Raw genomic sequence first — 20739 nt, 5'->3', positions numbered from 1 at the left:
GAATTATGGCTGAGCCCTTTGTAAAGGATTGGAAGCACTCAGTGACCGACTCGTTGCACAATTCGCATTGTGTGACGCCAGGTTGTTATTTTACTCTTCTGCCACGCTATATTACATATGTCAATTCGATTCCTTGCCCGACATGACGCCTGTATAGAGTATTTTTGTGAAGTAGTTACAAGCACCAGCATGGCACTGTGGAGGAATACTCGACTGCCAGGCAGAGGGTGCATGTTAAAATCACATCCGATCCTAGAAATTTGTTTCTAATTTCATTTTTTTGTATTTCACGCGATAGCAGTTACAGACACCAGCAGTGGCGGACAACTATGGCGCCAAATCGGCTGTTGTGATCTCATATCAGCTTTCGCTGTAACAAACTTCAGCACCGACAATGCCCTCTTCACGCTGGCCTGTGTGACCGGTGCGCAAAAGTCCCCTTGTGTTAATTATAAACATCTCTGGTTGCCACTTTTCATTTTTTGTACAATTTCGACACATCTTTACTCTGGAATTCCTGCCTGAGGTGCGCGCTAATACTCTATCCGAGATATGCATAAATGCTCACGTTGCATGACCTCAGTTGTTCCGGACTGCCAAGTTTTCTCGCGAACCGAAAAACAATTTAAAAAATTTTGGTTTCCCTCCGAAACGAAATACAGTAGAACCCCGCTTATAGGTTTTTGAAGGGACCGTAGGAAATGAACGTAAGAGACGGGAAACGCAAGAGCCGAAAAACGGGAAAAACGACAAAATATTTAGTGGTACAGAATTTTATTCTGTATTACGCGTGAAAAAAAATGTGCAACGTTCCCTGGTGCTTTTACTCATGTCCGAGCAGCATGAAAAGTTTTTCGAGCACTTGCAGTCTCGCATCCTTTTCATAAATCTAGTGCCACCATGGCCGACACCTGGCAAGCGATCACTTACGGCGATACTTTCGCGAGATTGTGGCCGGTTGCGTCGGCGTCTCCGAGCGATACAATTGAACCATTGGCATAGTGTCGGACCACCGTGGCTTGTAGTAAACGGTCGAACGCCTTGCGAAAGTAGAACTACCCCCAAAAGCGGCTCCACCACTCAGCCACGGTCCAGTCGACGGATAGAAACGCGGAGCTGGGGACAGCGTCATCCACAGAAATGTAATCAGCATATGTGATTTTTTTTATAGCACCAACAGCTGTAGGCATGAAAGAACGAAGCACACGCAAGCACGACCAGAGCGGCGAGTCCAACCGCGAACCGCGCGCACGACCACGTGAACTCCAACCAGCTCGAACCACTCGAACCCCTCCGGCAAATAATACGCCGACGCGCAGCAGATGTAAATGCCAATCTCGAAGGCCTTACTTTCGCAAGCAATTACATCATAGACGCCATCTTTGCAATACAAATCTCAAAGGCTATGCTTTTGTTATAAGTAAATGCCAATCTCGAAGGCCTTGCTTTCGCGAGCAATTACGTCATAGACGCCATCTTTGCAATGCGGATCTCGAAGGCTATGCTTTTGTTTGTGTCATAGAGTTTCTTACAATAACATAGAGAGGAAACTGGCGCTGCGATCGTTCAACCACCATGGGAATGATGGGAAGTACAGGCTTCGGATTGGATTTTGTTAGCTGGCGAACTGCCTACGGATCTTTTTCTACAGTTTCAGTTTCGTTCTTTGCGAGGAGTGGGCAGTGGGGGGCGTTGCAAAGCACTGCCTTTGTTGTTCAAAGAGGCTGTAGACCGCTAGGTTTCTTGGTTTGCTGCCACGTTGCAGCTTTACAGGTTGTATTTGACAGTTTTAGCAAAGTGTCGTGCACTCACCGTTGCGCATAGATGTTGCATCCCATGCCAGTGCAGGAAATTGCATAGAGTTCACGTTTTGTGATAAGCGCTACTTGTCAAAACTCTTTCAAATCGACTTCAAAACGACGGCGAAGCTAAATAGACGCACCGTCACGCTCCTCGGACTTCACTTCACAACAAAACTAGAGATGCGTTGGGGGCAGGCCACTAGGATAGACACATCTGGCATCGCAACAGATACTACGTTAAGTGTTTCTCACTCAATACGGTACTGTTATTTACATAAATAGATAAGGCGTACTTTTGAGGGAAAGACAAGCACGTTTGCTTTAAGTGTTGTAAAGAAAATAATTCATTATATTGTGATGCCAAATCTGGAAGACAATTGTAGAGCAATGCATACCCTGGTGGTTAAATTTGTCCGGGTTTCACTTCTCTCTCACGGTCATGCAAAATTTTTGCAATAAGTTTTATGCAGAAAAGAATTAAGCAAGTTTTAATTGGAAATCACTTCATATCGCTTTGTTTTACACTCGGCAAACAATCGTCGCGAATCTCAAGAATCTAATCCATCCAAAGCAAATCCGAAGCCTGTACTTCCCACCATTCCCATGGTGGTTGAAGCGCCGCTCAAGGAGCCCGCGTAGACCTAGCGCCAGATTCCCCTCTAGGTAATATTGTAAGAAACTCTATGGTTTGCGTCAACCGAAAGTACCTGCCGCTTGCGCCTCTCATGCGGCTAATGTTATGGTCAAACCAGGCCAAGCTGCGTGAAAAGTCACCATGGGCGCTCACTTCGGTACTCACTCGGTCGGCTCGGAGCGCACTTCGCGACGTATCATACAGGAACGGTCCCACAGTTATGACGTAACAGCGGGGTTCCTAATACATTGTACCCTATGGGAGCTGCGCTGGGCTCGATGGAAAACGACGTAACAGCCGGGAAAACGCATCAGAAAGGACCGTTAACAGCGGGGTTCTACTGTAATAGATAAAGTTTCGGTTATGTTTTCGTTCCGGTCAAATATATCGGTGTTTTTTTTTTCGTTTTTGGTTTTGGTTCCATTTCGACACATTGCTCTTATGTTAGTGCCTCGCATCATCCTCAGCCTGCAGGCCTCTCACAATCATCTCCAGGTATCCTGCACAGTCCATTTTACGCTAGCGCACTTCTGGGTTTCATTAGCCCACCCAACTTTCTGCCGTCCTCAGCTGCATCCCTCGGTATCCATTCTGTTCTAACATAGCAACGGCCGTCATATTACGCAGCCCACCCAGGTGCTTGTGTCAACTACAATATTAGCTATTTCTGTTTTCTGATCCACTCTGCTTTGCTCCCATCATTCTAAATGTTACATCATATTTTATTCCATCACAGACTTTCCAGTCCTGAACTTCTCGGCTTTGTTATTCCCAAACTTTTAGCCTCACCATGTTAGTACTACTAAAATGCCAATGGTTAAAGACTGACTGTCAAGATCTGGGAATGGATTCCAGCCCATCCTTCGGTGAATTTTCTTTTTCAGAGTAGCAGCCTTGTCAGTAACTGACCTAGGTATACATACCTTAGCACAGACTCGAAAAGATGGTTGCTAAATTTCAATGCTTCTTTTCTTTTTTAACCAGGCAATTATTGGCCGTTTAGGTAATCATCTACATACATCATCATCTACATACATCATCTACACATCATCTACATACATCACCTAGGCTTGTGTGAATTGCAGTAAAACTGAGAGCTGGGCGAGTTGGTATGAATTCATGTTGAAACTTTTTTAGCGCGCACAAAAGACGGAGGACACAGAAAGAAGGTACAAAACGAGCGCTTACTCACAACTGATTTATTTTTTGAAAGGGACTAAACATATAACCACAAATAATCATCACAAAGCATGCGCGGAGCAAGTCATGAGGCATATTAGCAGATTACAACAAGTTAACCACAGTTCAAAAAAGACATTTCTTTATCAGTAAGCGCCACTGATGGTTGAGTGATGCATGTTTTCCCACACCTACTTATATGGAAAGCTTCCATGGGGAACCAGCGCTGGAGTTTCCGCGGACAGGGTGCGCCGCCCTGCCGGGCACGGCCGAAAACACTCGGGCATACAAACAAATACGAGTGGCTGCTAACGTGAACCATGCCGCCGAGCGCGATCATCAAACGAGGAAAAAGAAGCGTCGAGACCGGCGGTATTGTTTTATTCCCAAATGCCACAATCAAAAATGTCTTTAATAACTGAAAAAAAAAATTGTCTAGAACATAGTTGACTCCCTTCGGCTTTGCTTTCCACCGATGCACATGGGTTGGCGCTCTGGAAAAAATGACAAATCTTTTATTTGAAACTGGCCTTGAAAAAGTTAAAAGTACATGAAAGCTTAGGCTGCATAAGCATCGCGCCGTACATTACACATACCGTATTTACTCGATTGTAACATGACCACGATTGTAACGCCGGGGTGACATTTCATTACGTCCAGGAAGAAAAAATAGAATTTCGGTATTCGATTGTAACGCGAGGGTCGACTTTAGGTTGCAAAAATCTAGAAAAAGAAGTCGCGTTACATTAGAGTAAAACGGTATTATACGTCACTGTCTAGTGCACAGCTCTAGACCGGTTACGAATTCATGGCCGCTCGAAAAACCGTGTTGTCTACGCATGTTCCATTGCTGATCACACACTGTATGTCAAACTCGGAACCACCACGAAGTAAATTACCACTAGGTTCCTCAAAGGCATTTTTTAAAGTATCAGGCTTAGACGACGGCAGATCGCAAGTTTGCAAACGGTCTGCAGGCGATGGATGGCGAGTCGACGTCGTTAAAGCACGAGACCTGCGACATGTTTGTATTTCCGCTAACACCACTGATCTCCACTTTACACCGGACCTTTTACATTTATTTCACGCTTCATCGTCAGCTTCAAAAACGTTTTTTAAAGAATGCAATACGAGCATTTAGTGAGCGCATGCAAGCCGTTAAAAACACCGTAAAGGAAAGCGTGTAGCGAAACAGCTTCTGTAATATAGTACGAGAGCTGTAACTACAAATTACGTAAATGTGACATGCTCGCTCAAAACAGCTGTCACTCACTGGGCTGAATGTTCTCAGTGCTGCCTGAGGCACCAAGTTATTTCAACACGCGCGCACAACGAGCACAATGCATACACTGTCGAGCTTGCTAGCGCAGTTTGAACACACTTACCTGTAAGTTTACGTCGTACGGTGCTTGACACTTCGCCGAAAGGTCACAATCACTGTCTCTGCGAAAAACAGCTTCTTCCACCTGACAGATATACTTCACATTGGACAGCTTCCGTCCTTTCGGCAGCACACTCTCGCGAAGGTACCCGTCCGCACACATCACATCACTGAAACCGCAGCGGAGAATAATCGGTGGCATCGCTGCTCGCACGCTGCGCCACAGTGCAGCGAAGTGTCCCGATCTTCGCTAGTCTTGTGCGTTCCAAAGTATCAACAAAACGACGCACATCGAGCAAAAGCCGCAGTGGTGTCGAATGACGTTCAGCATGCGTTTGAACGTGCCACGAGGTATGTGAGGGCACGTCGAAACGTGCCGTCGTACGCTTCGCGGCGGCTCTGTATTACTGGATGTTTCTCAGCTAGCTCGCCAGGGCGGCGCAGCTTGTACATTTTAGGCGCGCCACCTGGGCAGCGCTGACTACCCATATGGAGTGGACCTTCCATATGGAGCTTCCATATGGAGCTTATATGGAGTGGACCAGAAAATTCATCGTGCTGTACACAGTCTGGCAAAAAGAATCTTCCATTTTGTTGATGATTGCTTGGTTATATTTGATGGGGCTGATTATGGGCCTAACACGGTGAATGTATTAAAAATGTTTCGTGAATGTGGCTTGGGTCTTAAGTTCACCCATGAGATAGCAAAAGAAAAACAACTACAGTTTCTAGACCTATCACTGCGAATTTCACCTAACCACATGTGCTCAATGTACAGCCCTAGATTAGAAAAACCCTTACTCCACTACAAGTCCGGGCATTCAAAAACCGTAAAAAACGGAATAGCAGTGTCGTGTCTCAACGGGGCTATAGTGAAGTCCTGCTGTCACTTAATTAACTCTTTCGTTACCGCTTGAAAAATGGCCATTTTTTATAGGTCTGAGGAAGAAATTTATTGCTAGTATAAATAATGCTCTAGGTAACATTGCAGCACACCAAATTGTGCATAATGAATTGCTCTTTATAGATAACACAAGTTTCAAAACAAAAAAGATGTTACAAAACTTATAAAAAAATCTGAAATCTACCACTTTTGCAGGAACTTGAGAAAAACAGTAGAAACAAAACACAATATCTACAAAAATATTACGAACAAACAAAATTCAAAATATACATTTTCAAGGGAAATGATCTAGGAATATTCAAAGCCATTTTTCAGAAAGATCAAAAATACTGCAGACCGAAAACTGCTTCACCGCTCGTGCCATGCGGTGAAGCAGTTTCTGGTTTTCGTGAAGCACAGGTGGACGCCACAGGTTTCACAAAGAACGTTCGTTTCTTTTTCAACTTTGCGTTCCTCATAGCACTTGCGGCAGTTTTTCCTTTTCGGCATATTTTTGGGGTGGTGCTGCACTTTTTTTGGCATACATCGGCATCTTTTTCGGCATACGTCGGAAGGCCCAAGATATGCATCCAAGCATACTGTAGAAGAACTGATAGCTGGGCCAGTTGGTGATAATACTTGAACATGTTTAACACAGCGCAACGACGATGAGGACACAAAAGAGGAGACAAACCACAGCGCTGACTCGCAACTGAATATTTTATTAGAAGACAAGAACGAAAAAAGGGGGGCACTTTTTCTCCTCTTCTCTTGTGTCCTCGTCGTCGTTGCGCTGTGTTAAACATGTTCAAGCATCCAAGCATACTTGTTGGTATTTTCGCAGATGGTCCTGATTAACTCTGCTGTGAAAAACAGGGAAAAAAAATCGCGCGCCGTCGTGAAACGTTTTGCGCTGCTCCGGTGTGCCGGGCTGAGATGCGCGCCGGGCGGCCTTCTTGGTGAAAATTGAAGCTTTCTGGGTGCCGGCGGCAGCACATCCTGTCCAAGCACTGTGTGTATCCTGCAGATAACCAGGACATCTCAAGGGTCGTGCACCGAGATCGGCAGATAAGCGCTTCCGACGGACGAGACCGCTCAAGACCGAAAACGAAACTTACCGGTACACATCTGAGGATGGCCCGGGCTGGCTCGAAGCATCGTCGCTGTCAGCGCTTGAAGATGAGCTGGTGTTGTCTTCGGACTCATAGCTCAACTCAGCTTCACTAAATTCGTGAGCGGGTTGAGCACGCTTTCGAGCAGAACGTTTTTCCCGCGACGCAGCCCCGTGGGTTGACGACGCCATGGGAGCGGCCGAGAGATTGCCGCGCGCGCCGACACTAACGCCCGATGCGCCCCTCTCGCGTAGATAAAGAGAAACGAAACCAAAACTGCTGCAAACTGGCTAAAAAGGTCAGATCAACAAGTTAGAGACGCGACGGACCTTCAGAAACGAGCTGTATTTGAATAATATTGCGCAAGCTCGGAAGCAAAGCTCGCTAGTGAGTAGCAGGTGTCGTTTTCATGTAATTACCACAGCCAAAATTTTTTACCTTGCAAAACTGATGACACAATTTTATAATTGACTTCTTAGGAATCGTTTGATACCAAAATGTTGATAATAACGGAGCACAAACATGAGCAGCGCATTTTTTTCCCAAGTGTGGCAGCCACGCCCCCTTTTCCAGTAACACATGCGCATTCGTTCGCGAAAAACTCCGTCAAAAATCGCAACGTCGTCAGAGCGTGAAAATTTAAAAGGATTGTAGAAGAATAGTCCCAGAACTAAACGCGAGATGCTGCAGCATGCACGGGAAAAATTTTTAACGCGTCAAAATCGCCAGCTTTTTTCTTCGATCACCGGTGATCGATTTGAATGGCGTGGTAACGAAAGAGTTAATGAAAGATAGTTTTTCTAAACAAGTAGGTAGGTTAACGTCAGCGGGTTTCCCAGAACTAGTTATCACCAGAGCGGTTCATAAACTGATACGCATAGTAAAGGGTGTGCATTCACCTTCAAGGAACAGCCTGAACAGAGCCAAAAAGCGCTGTGCAGTTGTGCCCTACGTTCATCATTTTTCTCATGCCTTGAAGAATGTTGTTTTCAGCGCTCTAACAAAAGTGCAACAGTTGTGCCAGGCAGTTGCCAAAAAGTTTAACGTAAAAGAGAGAAAATGTAGTTGTGGGCTGAAGGAAGGCTCTAAGTTCATAAGGTGCAGAAATTGGGTTGTTTATCGGATACCGCTAACTTGTGGAAATATGTATATCGGATAAACAGGTCGCTGCATCAATACATGTCTAAAAGAACATAAAAGTTCTTTGTGAAATGAAACTTGTTCGCACTTGTTTAATCATTGCAAATCATGTCATTGTAGTCCTGTTTTCAGTGAGACAGACATTTTGTTTGCTCATAGTGATAAAGTCACGGAAGCTTTCCATATAAGTAGGTGTGGGAAAAGATGTATAAGTCAACCATTGGTGGCGCTTACTGATAAAGAAATGTCTTTTTTGAACTGTGGTTAACTTGTAATCTGCTAATATGCCTCATGACTTACTCCGCGCATGCTTTATGATGATTATTTATGCTTATGTGTTTAGTCCCTTTCAAAAAATAAATCAGTTGTGAGTAAGTGCTCGTTTTTTACCTTCTTTCTGTGTCCTCCGTCTTTTGTGCGCACTAAAAAAGTTTCAACATGACTTGTGTGAATATTTGAGCAGTTCGAGTATTCGAACGAATATTACAGTATACTCAGAATATACCCGAAGAAGTGTTCACCGTTATCAATAGTATTAGGAATACAAGCGCTGGTCTCGTTAAGTCCTTTGCTGCCGACATGAAACTGATAGCTCATTTAATCTGTGATGCATTATGTTACATTACAAATCTTGTATTTGAAACTGGATTTTTCCAGACAGCCCTGAAAAAAGCAAAAATTATTCCAGTCTTTAAAAAAGGCGACAAGCGCTTAATCTCGAATTACCGGCCTATAGCAATTATCTCATTCTTCAGTAAAGTCATAGAAAAGCTTTTTGTGGGACGGTTAAGGTGTTATTTAGACAAGTTTCATATTCTTTCTAATAAGCAGTTTGGTTTCAGGCCCAGTTACTCATCTGAACTTGCCATGATATCCCCAACTGACGAAATTAAATCTGCTATTGACAGCGGTTGTGTTGTTGGAGGTGTTTTTCTTGACCTTTCAAAATCATTTGATTCTATTTCACACGTCATTTTATTTCAGAAACTAGAGTCAATTGGTGTATCTGGCGTCCCACTAGAACTAATTCGTAGCTATCTGCATGATCGAGAACAGTTGGTATATGTGTCCGGTACCTTTTCCAACCCTAAATTCATCAACATCGGTGTTCCACAGGGTTCAATTTTGGGCCCGCTTTTATTTTTAATCTACATCAACAATCTTCCTCATTGTCTAGCACATTCGTCCTCCATACTCTATGCGGACGATACCACTATAATAACTGCAGATAAAGAGGCTGACTCGATGTTGTTTAAACTAAACACCGACCTGAAAAATATCGTTAAATGGTTCAATAAGAATAAATTAAATATAAACACTAAAAAGTCAAACTTTGTTGTATTTTCGTCACCTAATCGAATTATACCTAGGAACCCCTGTCTACGTAAGCGATACCCCAATTCACTCTACCTCTAGTACAATGTTTCTCGGGGTCGAACTTGACGAACATTTAAAATTTAATTCACATGTATTACAGCTTACGCGGAAAGCCGCATATGCCATTCGAATCTTGCTAAAAGTTCGCCCTTTCTTTCGTTCTGAAATATTGTTGTCACTTTACTACGCTTTCTTTCACAGCAACATAATCTATTGCATTTCATCATGGGGAAACACGTATGCCACTCATTTATCAGCCATCCAACATCTTCAAAACCAACCATTGAGGATAATAACGTTCAGTAGCTTCATGTCCAATGCATCATCCTTACTCTGTTCACATGGAATTTTATCAGTTCAGAAGCTGGCCAAATATTTTCTCGTCATTCTTATCTACAAATATGTGAATAGAAAACTTCCCTTTCCTTTACTAAACTCAAGTCAGTTTCCTCAGGCGTCATCTACTCGTTTTGCAAAGGCTAATAACTTCCTTTTACCCAAACCCAGGACTAATTATGGCAAGTTTACCATAAAATTTTCGTCTGTATCCTTGTGGAATTCTTTACCTTTGGAGATCAAAAATAGATCCCTCGAAGTGTTTAAAAAAGGCTTGCGTTCGCACTTATTAAATTCATAGTGCTTAATATTATACAGAATATGTTATAGCATTTTTGTGTTATTTTGTGCTTATCTGCATATTTTGTATAACTTATAGTCCCTATCTCGTGCTTATCTATATATTTTGTATATCTCAATTTTTCTTTCGTTACCGTCATAATGCTTGATATTATACTGAGTGAATGTTATTGCATTTTTGTGTTAGTTTTTTTCGTGCTTATCTACACATTTTGTATAACTTATATTCGCTATTTCGTACTTATCTGTATATTTTGTTTATCTTAATTTTTCTATCCTTACCACTGTTTACTATTGCGTTGTATCTCTGATTATTGATTTTATAGGAGGTCTCACTAAGTCTTGCGACTTTGAGACCTCCTTCTGTATTTGCATATAACAAAAAAAAAAAGCGCTTCAAAATTAATTTAAATTATTCTAAATTTCGAAGTATTCGAAATGAACGAATAGACATACCGTACAAACCGGAATATAGGTCGGACTGGAATATAGGTCGAATCCCCCACTTCTAACTACTGAAATTGAAAAAAAAAAAAAGTAGATGGAATAGCCAGAGTATCAGAAGGCACGCGCCTTTACCGTGTAACAAACACAATTTCAAATTGTGCACAATGAAAATGCCATTTATTTACACGTAAGTTCCACGTGGCAGAAAGCCAGAAGATGGGCTCAAGCATTATCTCCATAAAACGTTACAACTGTCTTGACAGCATTAATTTGGATGCACTTTGAGGCCACCGGTAGCAATCACGACGCGAGCGCGGCTCTCGGTTGAGCTGTGCAGCCTTCGTTTCCACCTCTAGATACGCTGCAGTCTGGCACCGAAACAGTTTTCTTCGTATCGCTGCGTGCCGTCATGTGATCCTTCAGCGTCCGCCAGTAGCGAACGATTCTGTGGTGAACTCGATCTGCCCGCTGGCCATAGCCACACGTGCTGCTGTAACCAGAGCTGCCAGCATTGCAGGAAGCAACAAAGAAAGAGTATCCAGCGACATTCGAAGAGCGAGAACACCCGTGCAAAGATAAACTTTCAGTTATTGTTTGTGACTCACGGCTCCCGCTCAAGTTCACGTGCGCTAGCATCCCAACACACCTTTCACACACTTCAGACCAGATTTCTTCGTGTCTTCGTGAACTCGATCACTGTGTTCTTGAACGCTACGGTGAACTGTCGTTGGCCACCGGTTGAGAACAAGAAAGAAAGCGCCTCAGAACCCAAATAGATTCACAAGACAACAGCAAAAACGCAAAATGAGATCGCCCACGGCACAAGGGTGGTGGTAAACAAAGCGATGCTGATGATTGCGATGGCGATGGAGACGGTTGACTTTGTGGAGATAGGTTAGCGAGACGCTTACCCTACAAAGCGACCAGCAAAGGACGCAACGTTCTCCACTGCCGCAGCGAACAAAGACGCTACGGCCGGGTTCATCGACTCTCCAGCGCAGCGCAGAAAAGGCACTCGAGGCAGGATGTCAACAAACAACATGGGTTTATTAACCCAAGATGCAGCACAGTATGACAGTCACGGGCTTGCAGGCCGTAAAGGGAACTCCGCAAGACCGCTCGAGTACGCTTGCCAGCGGCGCAATGACTATCACACAAAGGGCAGCAGTCGAGCACACGAACAAGAAGCCACCTGCTAGAGCAGCGCGTCAACCTCTCGTGCTGGCCTGAGAGCATCTCACGTGGGCAAGTGTCATGAGTAAAGGGGCACGGGGCGCGTGCCGGACGGCGGAATGCGTCGATGGTGTGCGGGCAAAAGTACCCAATGGTGTGCACTCCCGCCATGTCCACGCACACCATTGGCCGGGGAAAGGCGCGTGCCACGCGACCCGAGCTGAGGTGAGGGACCCCCGAAGAATAAGCAGGCATTGTTCGGTGGAGCTTGCCAAGAGGAAGGTGGTGCAAGCCAGCGTCGCGCTCGCGACGGGAACAGCAGGGCCGACTTTTGGAGGCAGCATGACGTATGTCCCAAGAGAGTGGCCGTCGACCTTGGTGTCTGCGGAGCGAGGCTTCCCAGCCTTGCAGCAGCCTCATCACGCAGTTCTCGTGGCACCTGCGACACTACACCAGCTCGACTAGACGGCAACCCACCGACAATCACTGGAGAGCCACGTCGACAGTTCGAGCTAGTGGCACTGAGGATAGGCCGAGGGTTAGGCCTTACCGGACGAGACCGACGTTCTCGACGAAAGACCGGAGGGTCAGCGAGGAAGACGATCAGCGAGGCGTCTGATCGACGACAACGACTATGAGACGTCGACAAGAGCTTCGACTAAGGGACAGCGCGTCGACTTGGGCACTGGATCGAGTCATCGGACACCGCGGTCCATAAGAACGCTCCATTGGTATCGCGAGTGACTGAGAGGTCATAGTGGCCAGACTTTCGAGCCAGTAGAGCCAAGCTAAGGCAGAAGTGTTTAAGTTCTGTCGTACAACTTACCGTATTTACTTGCATAATGATCGCACCCCTAAATTTTGTCGTCAAAATTCGATTTTTTTTTTCCCCGCGTAATGATCGCACCCCGAACTTGCCGCAGCGATATGTCGCGTGCCAAGTCTAGCTGATGATCATCATGTTGACCATCTGTCGAGCGTCACGTAAGTGGCTCTGCAAGACTCACCAAGTGAACTGCATGCACCAAACAGATTCCTAATTTTTGCCCACCCTTGGCGGAAGCGTGCGGTATTAGGATAGCAGTAAAGACAAATGCCGTAGTTTTCACCACATGCCTGCCGTGTGTTTCTACGTCTCTGGCAGCTGAACGCGCCCATCTCTGTTTCTGTCCTTTAAACATGGCTATGCTGTTGCCGCAAATTTACCGATTTAAACGAAATAACTCATTATTTCGACGGAAGAAACTGTTTTGGCGCGCATGGCGCACTCACAACCTCCATGACTTACGAGAAAAAAGGCGTTCGCTTAGCTCCGCCAGCCGCCATGTTTGCTTTGATCACGTGGTTTTGATATCCCGCAGTGTTAAGGCCCAACCGCATGCATGCGATTTTCGAGCGACGGAGACGAGTGACAGGGATTTGCTGTCGCGGAGGGCCATCCATCGCCGTCGCTTGTCGCGTCGCAGGTTTTTGGGAAACAAAAAAAATCGCTTGTCGCCCGGAAGTGAGTGTGACGATTTCCGGCAACATGGCAGCATCACTGATCCTCGCTTCGGTTGCAATTTGCTCTTGATGCTTCCAATCGGCGCGTACTTCAACAAGGAATGCAAGTTATAGACTACCTTCTTTACAGCCCCATCTCACGCGGAGAGCGAGGCAGCGGCCGTATTTTGTCGTTGATTTTGATCGACGGTTCGTTGTGATGTTTCGGTGGTAGCTTGCTGCATTTGTGGTAGCTTGCTGCAATGTCAACATCGTCGTCGTGTGAGGTAGCCCTTCTCCTTGTGAAGCAGCGATGTGAGGCGCTGCGGCTTTTCTTAAACGTTTCATGACAGCAAGAGGAAACGTCGAGATGTGCCTCGTGGGCTTGTTTGAGTGCCGGTTCACGATGGGGCGATACGCGAGTTTCACTGCCGTGTTTAGGTTGAAGGCGGTTGATTGCGCGCTCGAGCACGGCAACCGCGCTGCCGGCAGGCATTTCGGTGTCGACGAAATCAGAATTAGGTATTGGAAAAATCAGCGTGAGAAGCTCATGGCTACCAACAGCACGCGCCGGGCTTTCCGCGAAACCAAAACTGGCAAGAGCAAAACTGTAGCCAACAGCTTCAAGAAGACAGGCGTATCTAACGTGCTCGACAGAATGGAAGATAACCTTCTGTGCGACTGTGATGACACTGCCGGTTCCGACAGGGAATCGAGCGGCGACGACACTGACGCCAGTGACGCTTCAAACTCTGAATGAAAGTTAGGGGCTCAGTGAATAAAAAAAATAAAGGGCAATATGCAATGCATGTAGTTCCTGCGTAATGTGTGCATTTATTACAAAGACTCTACTTTTATTTTTGGTTATGTTCATGATAGCTATCGTAAGAATTCCGATATGCGACTTGTTCGCGTTTTCGGTGCTCAAAATATTTAGCGGAAAATTTACCCCGTGTAATGATCGCACCCCGAAATTTGCGTCAATTTTTAAAAAAAAAAAGTGCGATCATTATGCGAGTAAATACGGTAGTACTGTCGCACTTGTAAATTTTGAGTGTGTTCATTTTGTTTACCGTCTTTTGTTTCTCTCTCTCTCCCAATTTCATTCCGCGTTGCAAGCGTTCCCGAGATGCGTGACAGCAAGCCAGCGCCAGACAGAAGCGAGCTCAAGGGGGAAGGGGGTTGTCACTGGTGGCCAATGAGGACAGGCGTTGCACAGTGACGCAGGCTAGCGCGGTCACGTGGTGGCGCGAGCATGCTCCAGGCATGTCCATACATGTGGGTTGTGCGGGGAAGACTCAACGCATGGCTCGCACCAAGCAGAAAGGCCTGGCGGCGTAGCCACGGTAGCCATGTCGCCGAATAACGGCGGTTCCCGGCGCTCGAGCCGTGCGGGGCTAGCACTCGCGTTAGCTGGGAAACGAGGCGCCAAAGGGGAGGGCGCGCTCGATTCCCACACCTCCAGCTGCCCATAGTGGTCAGACTTGCGAAGTTTTTCTGCCAATGACCGGTACATAAGATGGGGGTTGACGTTTTAGGGCTGTTTTATGAAAAAAATTCTACCTATATTTCCGTTTTTAAGGTATACAGTATAACCTCGTTACAACGGATCTGTTTACAACAGACATTCTGATATTACATACCAATTTGCGGCGTTATGCCGACCTCCGTATTTGTTCCATTGATTGAGCTTCGTTTACAACGGATTCTGGTACAACAGACATTTCGATATAATTGACTAAAATGTCAGGCCAGAAAGGTGGTCAGGACTCCTTTAGAGTGGACTTTTCACCACGGACATACCAAATTTAATAACTTCCAACTTCAAACATCGCTTAGCATACTTTAGGGACAGGAACAACGCGCTGCGGATATCGACGTACCGATTTAAGAACGAAGGCCACCGATCTCCGGTCTGTCAATGATCAGCTATGCCTAGCTGTAGCAACGAAAAATTGGCGCGCAGCATGCTTGGTGTTGCGTTTTGGTACGCTGACGCGCGAAATTGCTAGCCGCTGCCGCGCGTAATTGCTAGCCGCTGCCGCAGCTTCTCCGAGCAGTCGCTGCGCGGCGAGCTTGGTCGGGGGACCGCTTCTGATGCGCAAAATGCCCGTCCGCGGTTCTGAGTGCCACAGGGCGATCCAATTTGTTGCTTGCGACAAAGGACATTGCGGCTTCTTCGCTTTCACATGTCCGCTAGCGTGATGTTCTTGCCCGCAAAGTTCGGATTTGTCTCGTACATCGGCACCGTGAGCGGAGTTAGGTCTAGCCACGACATCGAGTAGAAAGCTCGGTGATGTTCTGCGCATGTCTGCAATGTTCGCGACGAGTGCGGTGCCCTATCGTAATCTGATGATTGAGCTTCCGCTTGCAGCTGCCAAACTAAAGCGTTCTAAATTATTGTCGACCCGTGAACACAGAACGAGTGCGAACGCGTCACTAAGTCACGCAATTTTCGACAGCCACGACCTCGCGACACACAAACAGCAGACGACAATCCTGAAGCGAGCATCACGGCAGAAGCAGCCAATCGGAGGCCTTGAATTGAACTTCAAACATGTGCTTTTTGTACGCTTGTTACTGAATGGAAGAGCTAGCTGAAACGGAGAACGTGAACACGGAGAAATGCTCTTTACGACGAGCCCAAAATGGTGGCGCCCGGTCGCGCCATTGCCAAGCTACAATTATGAAAAACGCATTTTTGTTTTGCTATTTCCGCAATTTTCGCCAGGTTGGCAGACGCAAAAAAACTTTTTATAGCACTTCTATGTAGTTTTCAGTGAAGATATTTTGGAATCATATAGAAATGGGCTACAGAAACTGAAAATGCCTTTTTCCAAAAATCGCATTTTTTAGGGGGGGTCCCCCGTTGAAAATAAGACCATGTTTGGGACTCATAATTCTCTCCGGTTATACCAGACCCATTCAGCGTTTACATTAAAATCTGTTGTAACAGTACTTGGATTTTACATACTCCCTGTACAACAGATCAAAATCCTCTTCACTATGACGGTCTGTTGTAATGAGGTTATACTGCATAAACCGCATGTAACCCCCTGTAAAGGTGCTTTCACAGCAGTGGAGGGGTGCTATACTATGAATACACCTATCCAGGGGAAGTGCACACTGCCGCGAAGCCCCAGTTCAAGGTTAAATGAACAAATTACCCTCACATTGATTCATCATTCTTTAAGCTTAAGAGCTTGTTATACCGGCTTATATGCTCCAAGTATAGAAAATTTTAAAACGTAACATATTTTACAGGTTATCACTTGCATATTACCGAAAGTCAAATCCTGATACTATTCAAAGTTGCTACCACTTCCCTTTGAACAAAAAGACATTTGTACATGCCTTGTTTCAATTTTAAAAAATATAGTGCAAGTTAGTTGGGTCATGACAAATATGCTCATTTATCTTTGTAATATAAGGTATATACTATTCGAATTCGATTCAAAATTATTCGACCAAATCACTATTCGCTTTGAACCTAAAATCTACTATTCGCACAAGCCTAACATTACCTCTTTCGTTATTGCACCTATAATATGTGGGTGACCGGTAACCTGTATGTGCCGAGTGAGAATTTAAAAATAAAGGCGACTCTATCAACTAGTTGCGCCATATCGCACACATCCTGTAAGCACTAATGCTTTGTTTCCTGCACAGTTAGTTTTTTTTTTCCTGAGCGGCACCGAGTTTTAACAGTGACTCAAAGGTAGCGGTTTGCTTGGTTTGTTCGTGAAAATGGCCAACGACCCAGTAAGAGACCTTCTCGGAAATGTTGTTCTTTAAACATAACAACTAAATAACAGTGCGCGATACGATGTGCCATGGTTCCCGCACGCCATGCATCAACCGGATGCCCTCCCCACTCCTCCGTTCCAAAAACAACAGCATTGAGGTGCACCCTTTCCCCGCAGCCGCAGCGGCCATGCAACGAACAATTGCTAAAATGCGTTCACAATATTTCGAGCCAGCGTTACCACAACTTTCATTTCTTTTCATTGATGTTACAGCGCATTTTCCCTGATGGAAGCATGAGGTCCCCGAGTTTTCCCCGAGTACTTCCAGACTATCCAAAATCCCTCAGAATACAAGGCTGGCGGACACCCTGCACTCTCGTCCTTCCACTGTGCAGCCACAAGGCAAACTGAACAACACAGAAGTCAGAAAAGTTGTACACTCTATGTGAAAATTAAACTCACCTCCTTGAAAGCTCGCTGTGTGAGCAGATGACGCTTAATGCGTGACAGTGCTTCGTGAGGGTTGTCGTAAGCCTGCTCAATGAGCCCCAACTCCTCTCGCTGTGACTGGTTCAGCCGACTCTTCACACTGTGAAACAGAGAAAATGACACCCTGTGAGAAGACAGACAAGAGCCTCTTCATGAAATACGTCTATACTCAATGTGCTCCTGAAAACTCCACTGCAATGACCAAAGCCATTTTTGGTGCAGCTCCTGGAGCAGCACAACAACCTTTTGGAGCAGTTGCCAGCTATACATTATCAAACGCAAATATTTAGGTCTTTAAACGGAAGCAGTTGTACCACATGTTTAACGAAATTGATTATTGCACATATGCACGCATGTTTACTTAAGGGGAGACCCTGCTTCTGAAACATGTTTCTTGTTTTTGAGCGTATCATTATGAAACTTTCACAGCTTATGTATTTTTATGTGCTGATTTCAAACATGCAATTATTGTTCTAATACAATATGTAGTTTCGAAACTATTAAATAGTTTTTGTATTGTTAGGAGCAGGCTTTATTTCTAAACTGTGAGAGTTATCAAGCAAATCAGCCTATCGCAATAACCTGGAATCAATGCTGTATGCAATAAGGTGAGAATGGATGTTCTAAGCCCATTTGAACAAAAGTTATGGTATGTTGAACATTCCCAGCCTGATCCCAGTTTGACCGAGCTCGAAATCGCCGACTTGCCGAGTGTTCAACGTACTATAACTTTTGTTCAATTGGGCCTAGAACATCCATTCTTGTTTTATTGCAAACAGTATTCATTTCAGCTTATTGTGATATGCTGATGTGCTTTATAACTCTTACAATTTATAAATAAATCTTGCTCCCAACAATATACTTGAAATATTTGATATTTTGAAAACAGCATAGTGTACTAGAAAAATAATTGCATATTTGAAATCAGGACATAAAAATACATAAGCTGCGAAAGTTTCATAAAAATGTACTCAAAAACAAAGAAATATGTCTCCGAAGCAGGGTCCCCCCTTAAAAGACCCCAAGAGATAAATTAAGCTACTGTTCTTTGTTTTTCTGTACACAGCCGTAAGCTTTGCAAATACAGTCGAACTCCACTACAACGAACTCCGTTTCAACGAAATTTCCGGTACAACGAAAAATTCTCGGTTCCCTGTCAACACTCCATAGGAGTCAATGCATAAATATGCTCGCCACAACGAACATTTTTTCTGCTGCCGTTCCGCTTCAACGAAATTTACCATGCCATTCCGGGCTCAAAAATTTAATTTACTGTGCAATAAACACAATCTCGGACATTTTGATGCATTTTAGAACATAAAAATACGAATTCAAAGTCTAAATTGCGTGTTGGCACCTCCAGAAACCGCCGCTGTTGATTGAGTATGGGGGCCGCCATTCCTTGATAGCGACAGCGATCGGACTGCCCTCCTTTCGCAACTGGCTTGAGTTGCTTCTTAGTCGCAGACAATCCGAAGCCAAAGCTCAGTTCTCTACATTGAGGTGCAATCGCGGAACGATTCCTTTTCCCTATGCCTTTTCCTATGCCTTTCCAATGCTTTTCATGCTTTTCGCGCTTCGCTAGTGGTCAAAGCGACGGTACATCCGCGTTATCATCGCGAGCAGCCCTGGGGTGCAGTCGCGGAACGATGCCTTTTCCAATGCCAATGCTTTTCGTGCTTTTCGCACTTGGCCAGTGCGACCGGTGCATAACCGGTGGTCGGAGCAACAATTCGTCCACGTTATCAACGGGATCAGCCAGCCGCGAGTGGTGGATAAGAATAGCATAGAATAAGGCGTAAGTCATCGCTCCGCGATAGCACGCCTGCATCTCGCCGTTGTCGGCGAATAGCTTGTGTTAGCGTATTAGTGCAACTGTGCAGTTCGTGTTGCGCGTCCGTGCCTCTGTTTGGTTCGTTCGCGGAAGCCGCGAACGTTGTTTCTGCGTGCTTTTCAACGTGGCGTGACGCTGCTGGGGACGCAAAGGAAGCAGCAGACACTTTTTGAATTTTGGAAATAAAAGTTTCTCTGTTCTACTAGCTCAGGTCAGCCATATTTTTTTCGATTTCACTACAACGAAATGTTCGCTTCAACGAACATTTTTCCGAGCAACGTCAGTTTCGTTGTAGCGGGGTTTGACTGTACATGTGCTCTTGCGAGGCAGTGATCCACTAATTCAGTTTTAGCAAGTGTAGTAGGCATTGCTTTTGTAACGTCTCTTGCATGCTCCTTGAGGCGAGTACGACGTCACCGTCTCGCCTCACCAATGTACCGTATAAACGCGTGTAAGGGCCGCACTTTTTTTTCAAGAAATGAGGGCCTATTTTCAGGGTGCGGCCCATACACGCGACATTTTTTTTTTTAAGTAAAAACGCACCAGTTAGCGAACGAAGAGCGTTTATTGCAGTATACGACATTTCTTGCGACATACGTGCTCAATCGTCGTCACTCGGCGAGTCCTCAGACTTGGAGTCCGAGATGAGATGGTGTGCTGCGAAGCGCCGTCACCCCACAAGCAGTCATCTTCCGTGCCATCCAAGCTGTTAGATATCCCGGCGACTTTAAAACTTCGGGACACAATGTCCGTCGACACCGAGCTCCACGCAGATAGGATCCACCCAAGTACAGTCGCCAAGGCTAGTCCCTTCACACGCAGCATGTCCGTTGTGAGTGCAAGACCATCATTCCGCACTTCAGTCACATAGCGGAGCAAGTCTTCTTCCAAATCGGGAAACTTGCACTGCTCTCCTCGGAAAGCGCGCTTAGTGCTGTTGGTGTTTCGCAAAGCTTCTTTTTGAGCACACCAACGTCGAACACACTTCTCGTCAACGTCGAATTTTCTGCCGGCGGCACGTTTCCGATGCTCGAGAGCATACTCGATCACCTTCAACTTATAGCCAGCAGTGTAGCTATTCAGGTACTTGCCCATTTTGCCGAAACGTGAACGCCGTGTAGAAAACAAGCTAGCACGAAGGTCATCGAACAGTGCAGAAAACTACAGCAAATGGCTGGCTGAACTGCACAAACCGGACAACGCAAACGCCATGCCCGCTAAAACGGCTGCTTGGGCGAGTTGGTTCATGGTCAAGATAGATTTACCAGCGCAAAAAAGACAGGACATGTAGGTATGTGTGTGTGTCCTTCCTAAATGTCCTGTCTTTTTTGCGCTGGTAAATCTATCTTGGCCATGCCCGCCATGCCAAAGTTGGTGATGCTAGTGCCGATATGGATAGCGCCGATAGCGCGTTTGTATAGAGA

General features: G+C 45.5%; 1 protein-coding gene across 1 annotated transcript in view; it reads right to left on the bottom strand.

Annotated features, from left to right (window-relative positions):
• The window catches only part of LOC119389333 (pre-mRNA-processing-splicing factor 8), a 619528-nt gene that overhangs the window by 239422 nt on the left and 359367 nt on the right, over positions 1–20739 (bottom strand). The window contains exon 16 of the mRNA XM_037656539.1: positions 17455–17581. Coding sequence (XP_037512467.1) covers positions 17455–17581 — 127 coding nt within the window. The remainder of the gene's footprint in view (positions 1–17454; positions 17582–20739) is intronic.

Source organism: Rhipicephalus sanguineus, chromosome 4 (genome assembly GCF_013339695.2).
Source record: "Rhipicephalus sanguineus isolate Rsan-2018 chromosome 4, BIME_Rsan_1.4, whole genome shotgun sequence".
NCBI classification, from domain to species: domain Eukaryota; kingdom Metazoa; phylum Arthropoda; class Arachnida; order Ixodida; family Ixodidae; genus Rhipicephalus; species Rhipicephalus sanguineus.
This window is presented reverse-complemented; position numbering and strand designations above follow the sequence as displayed.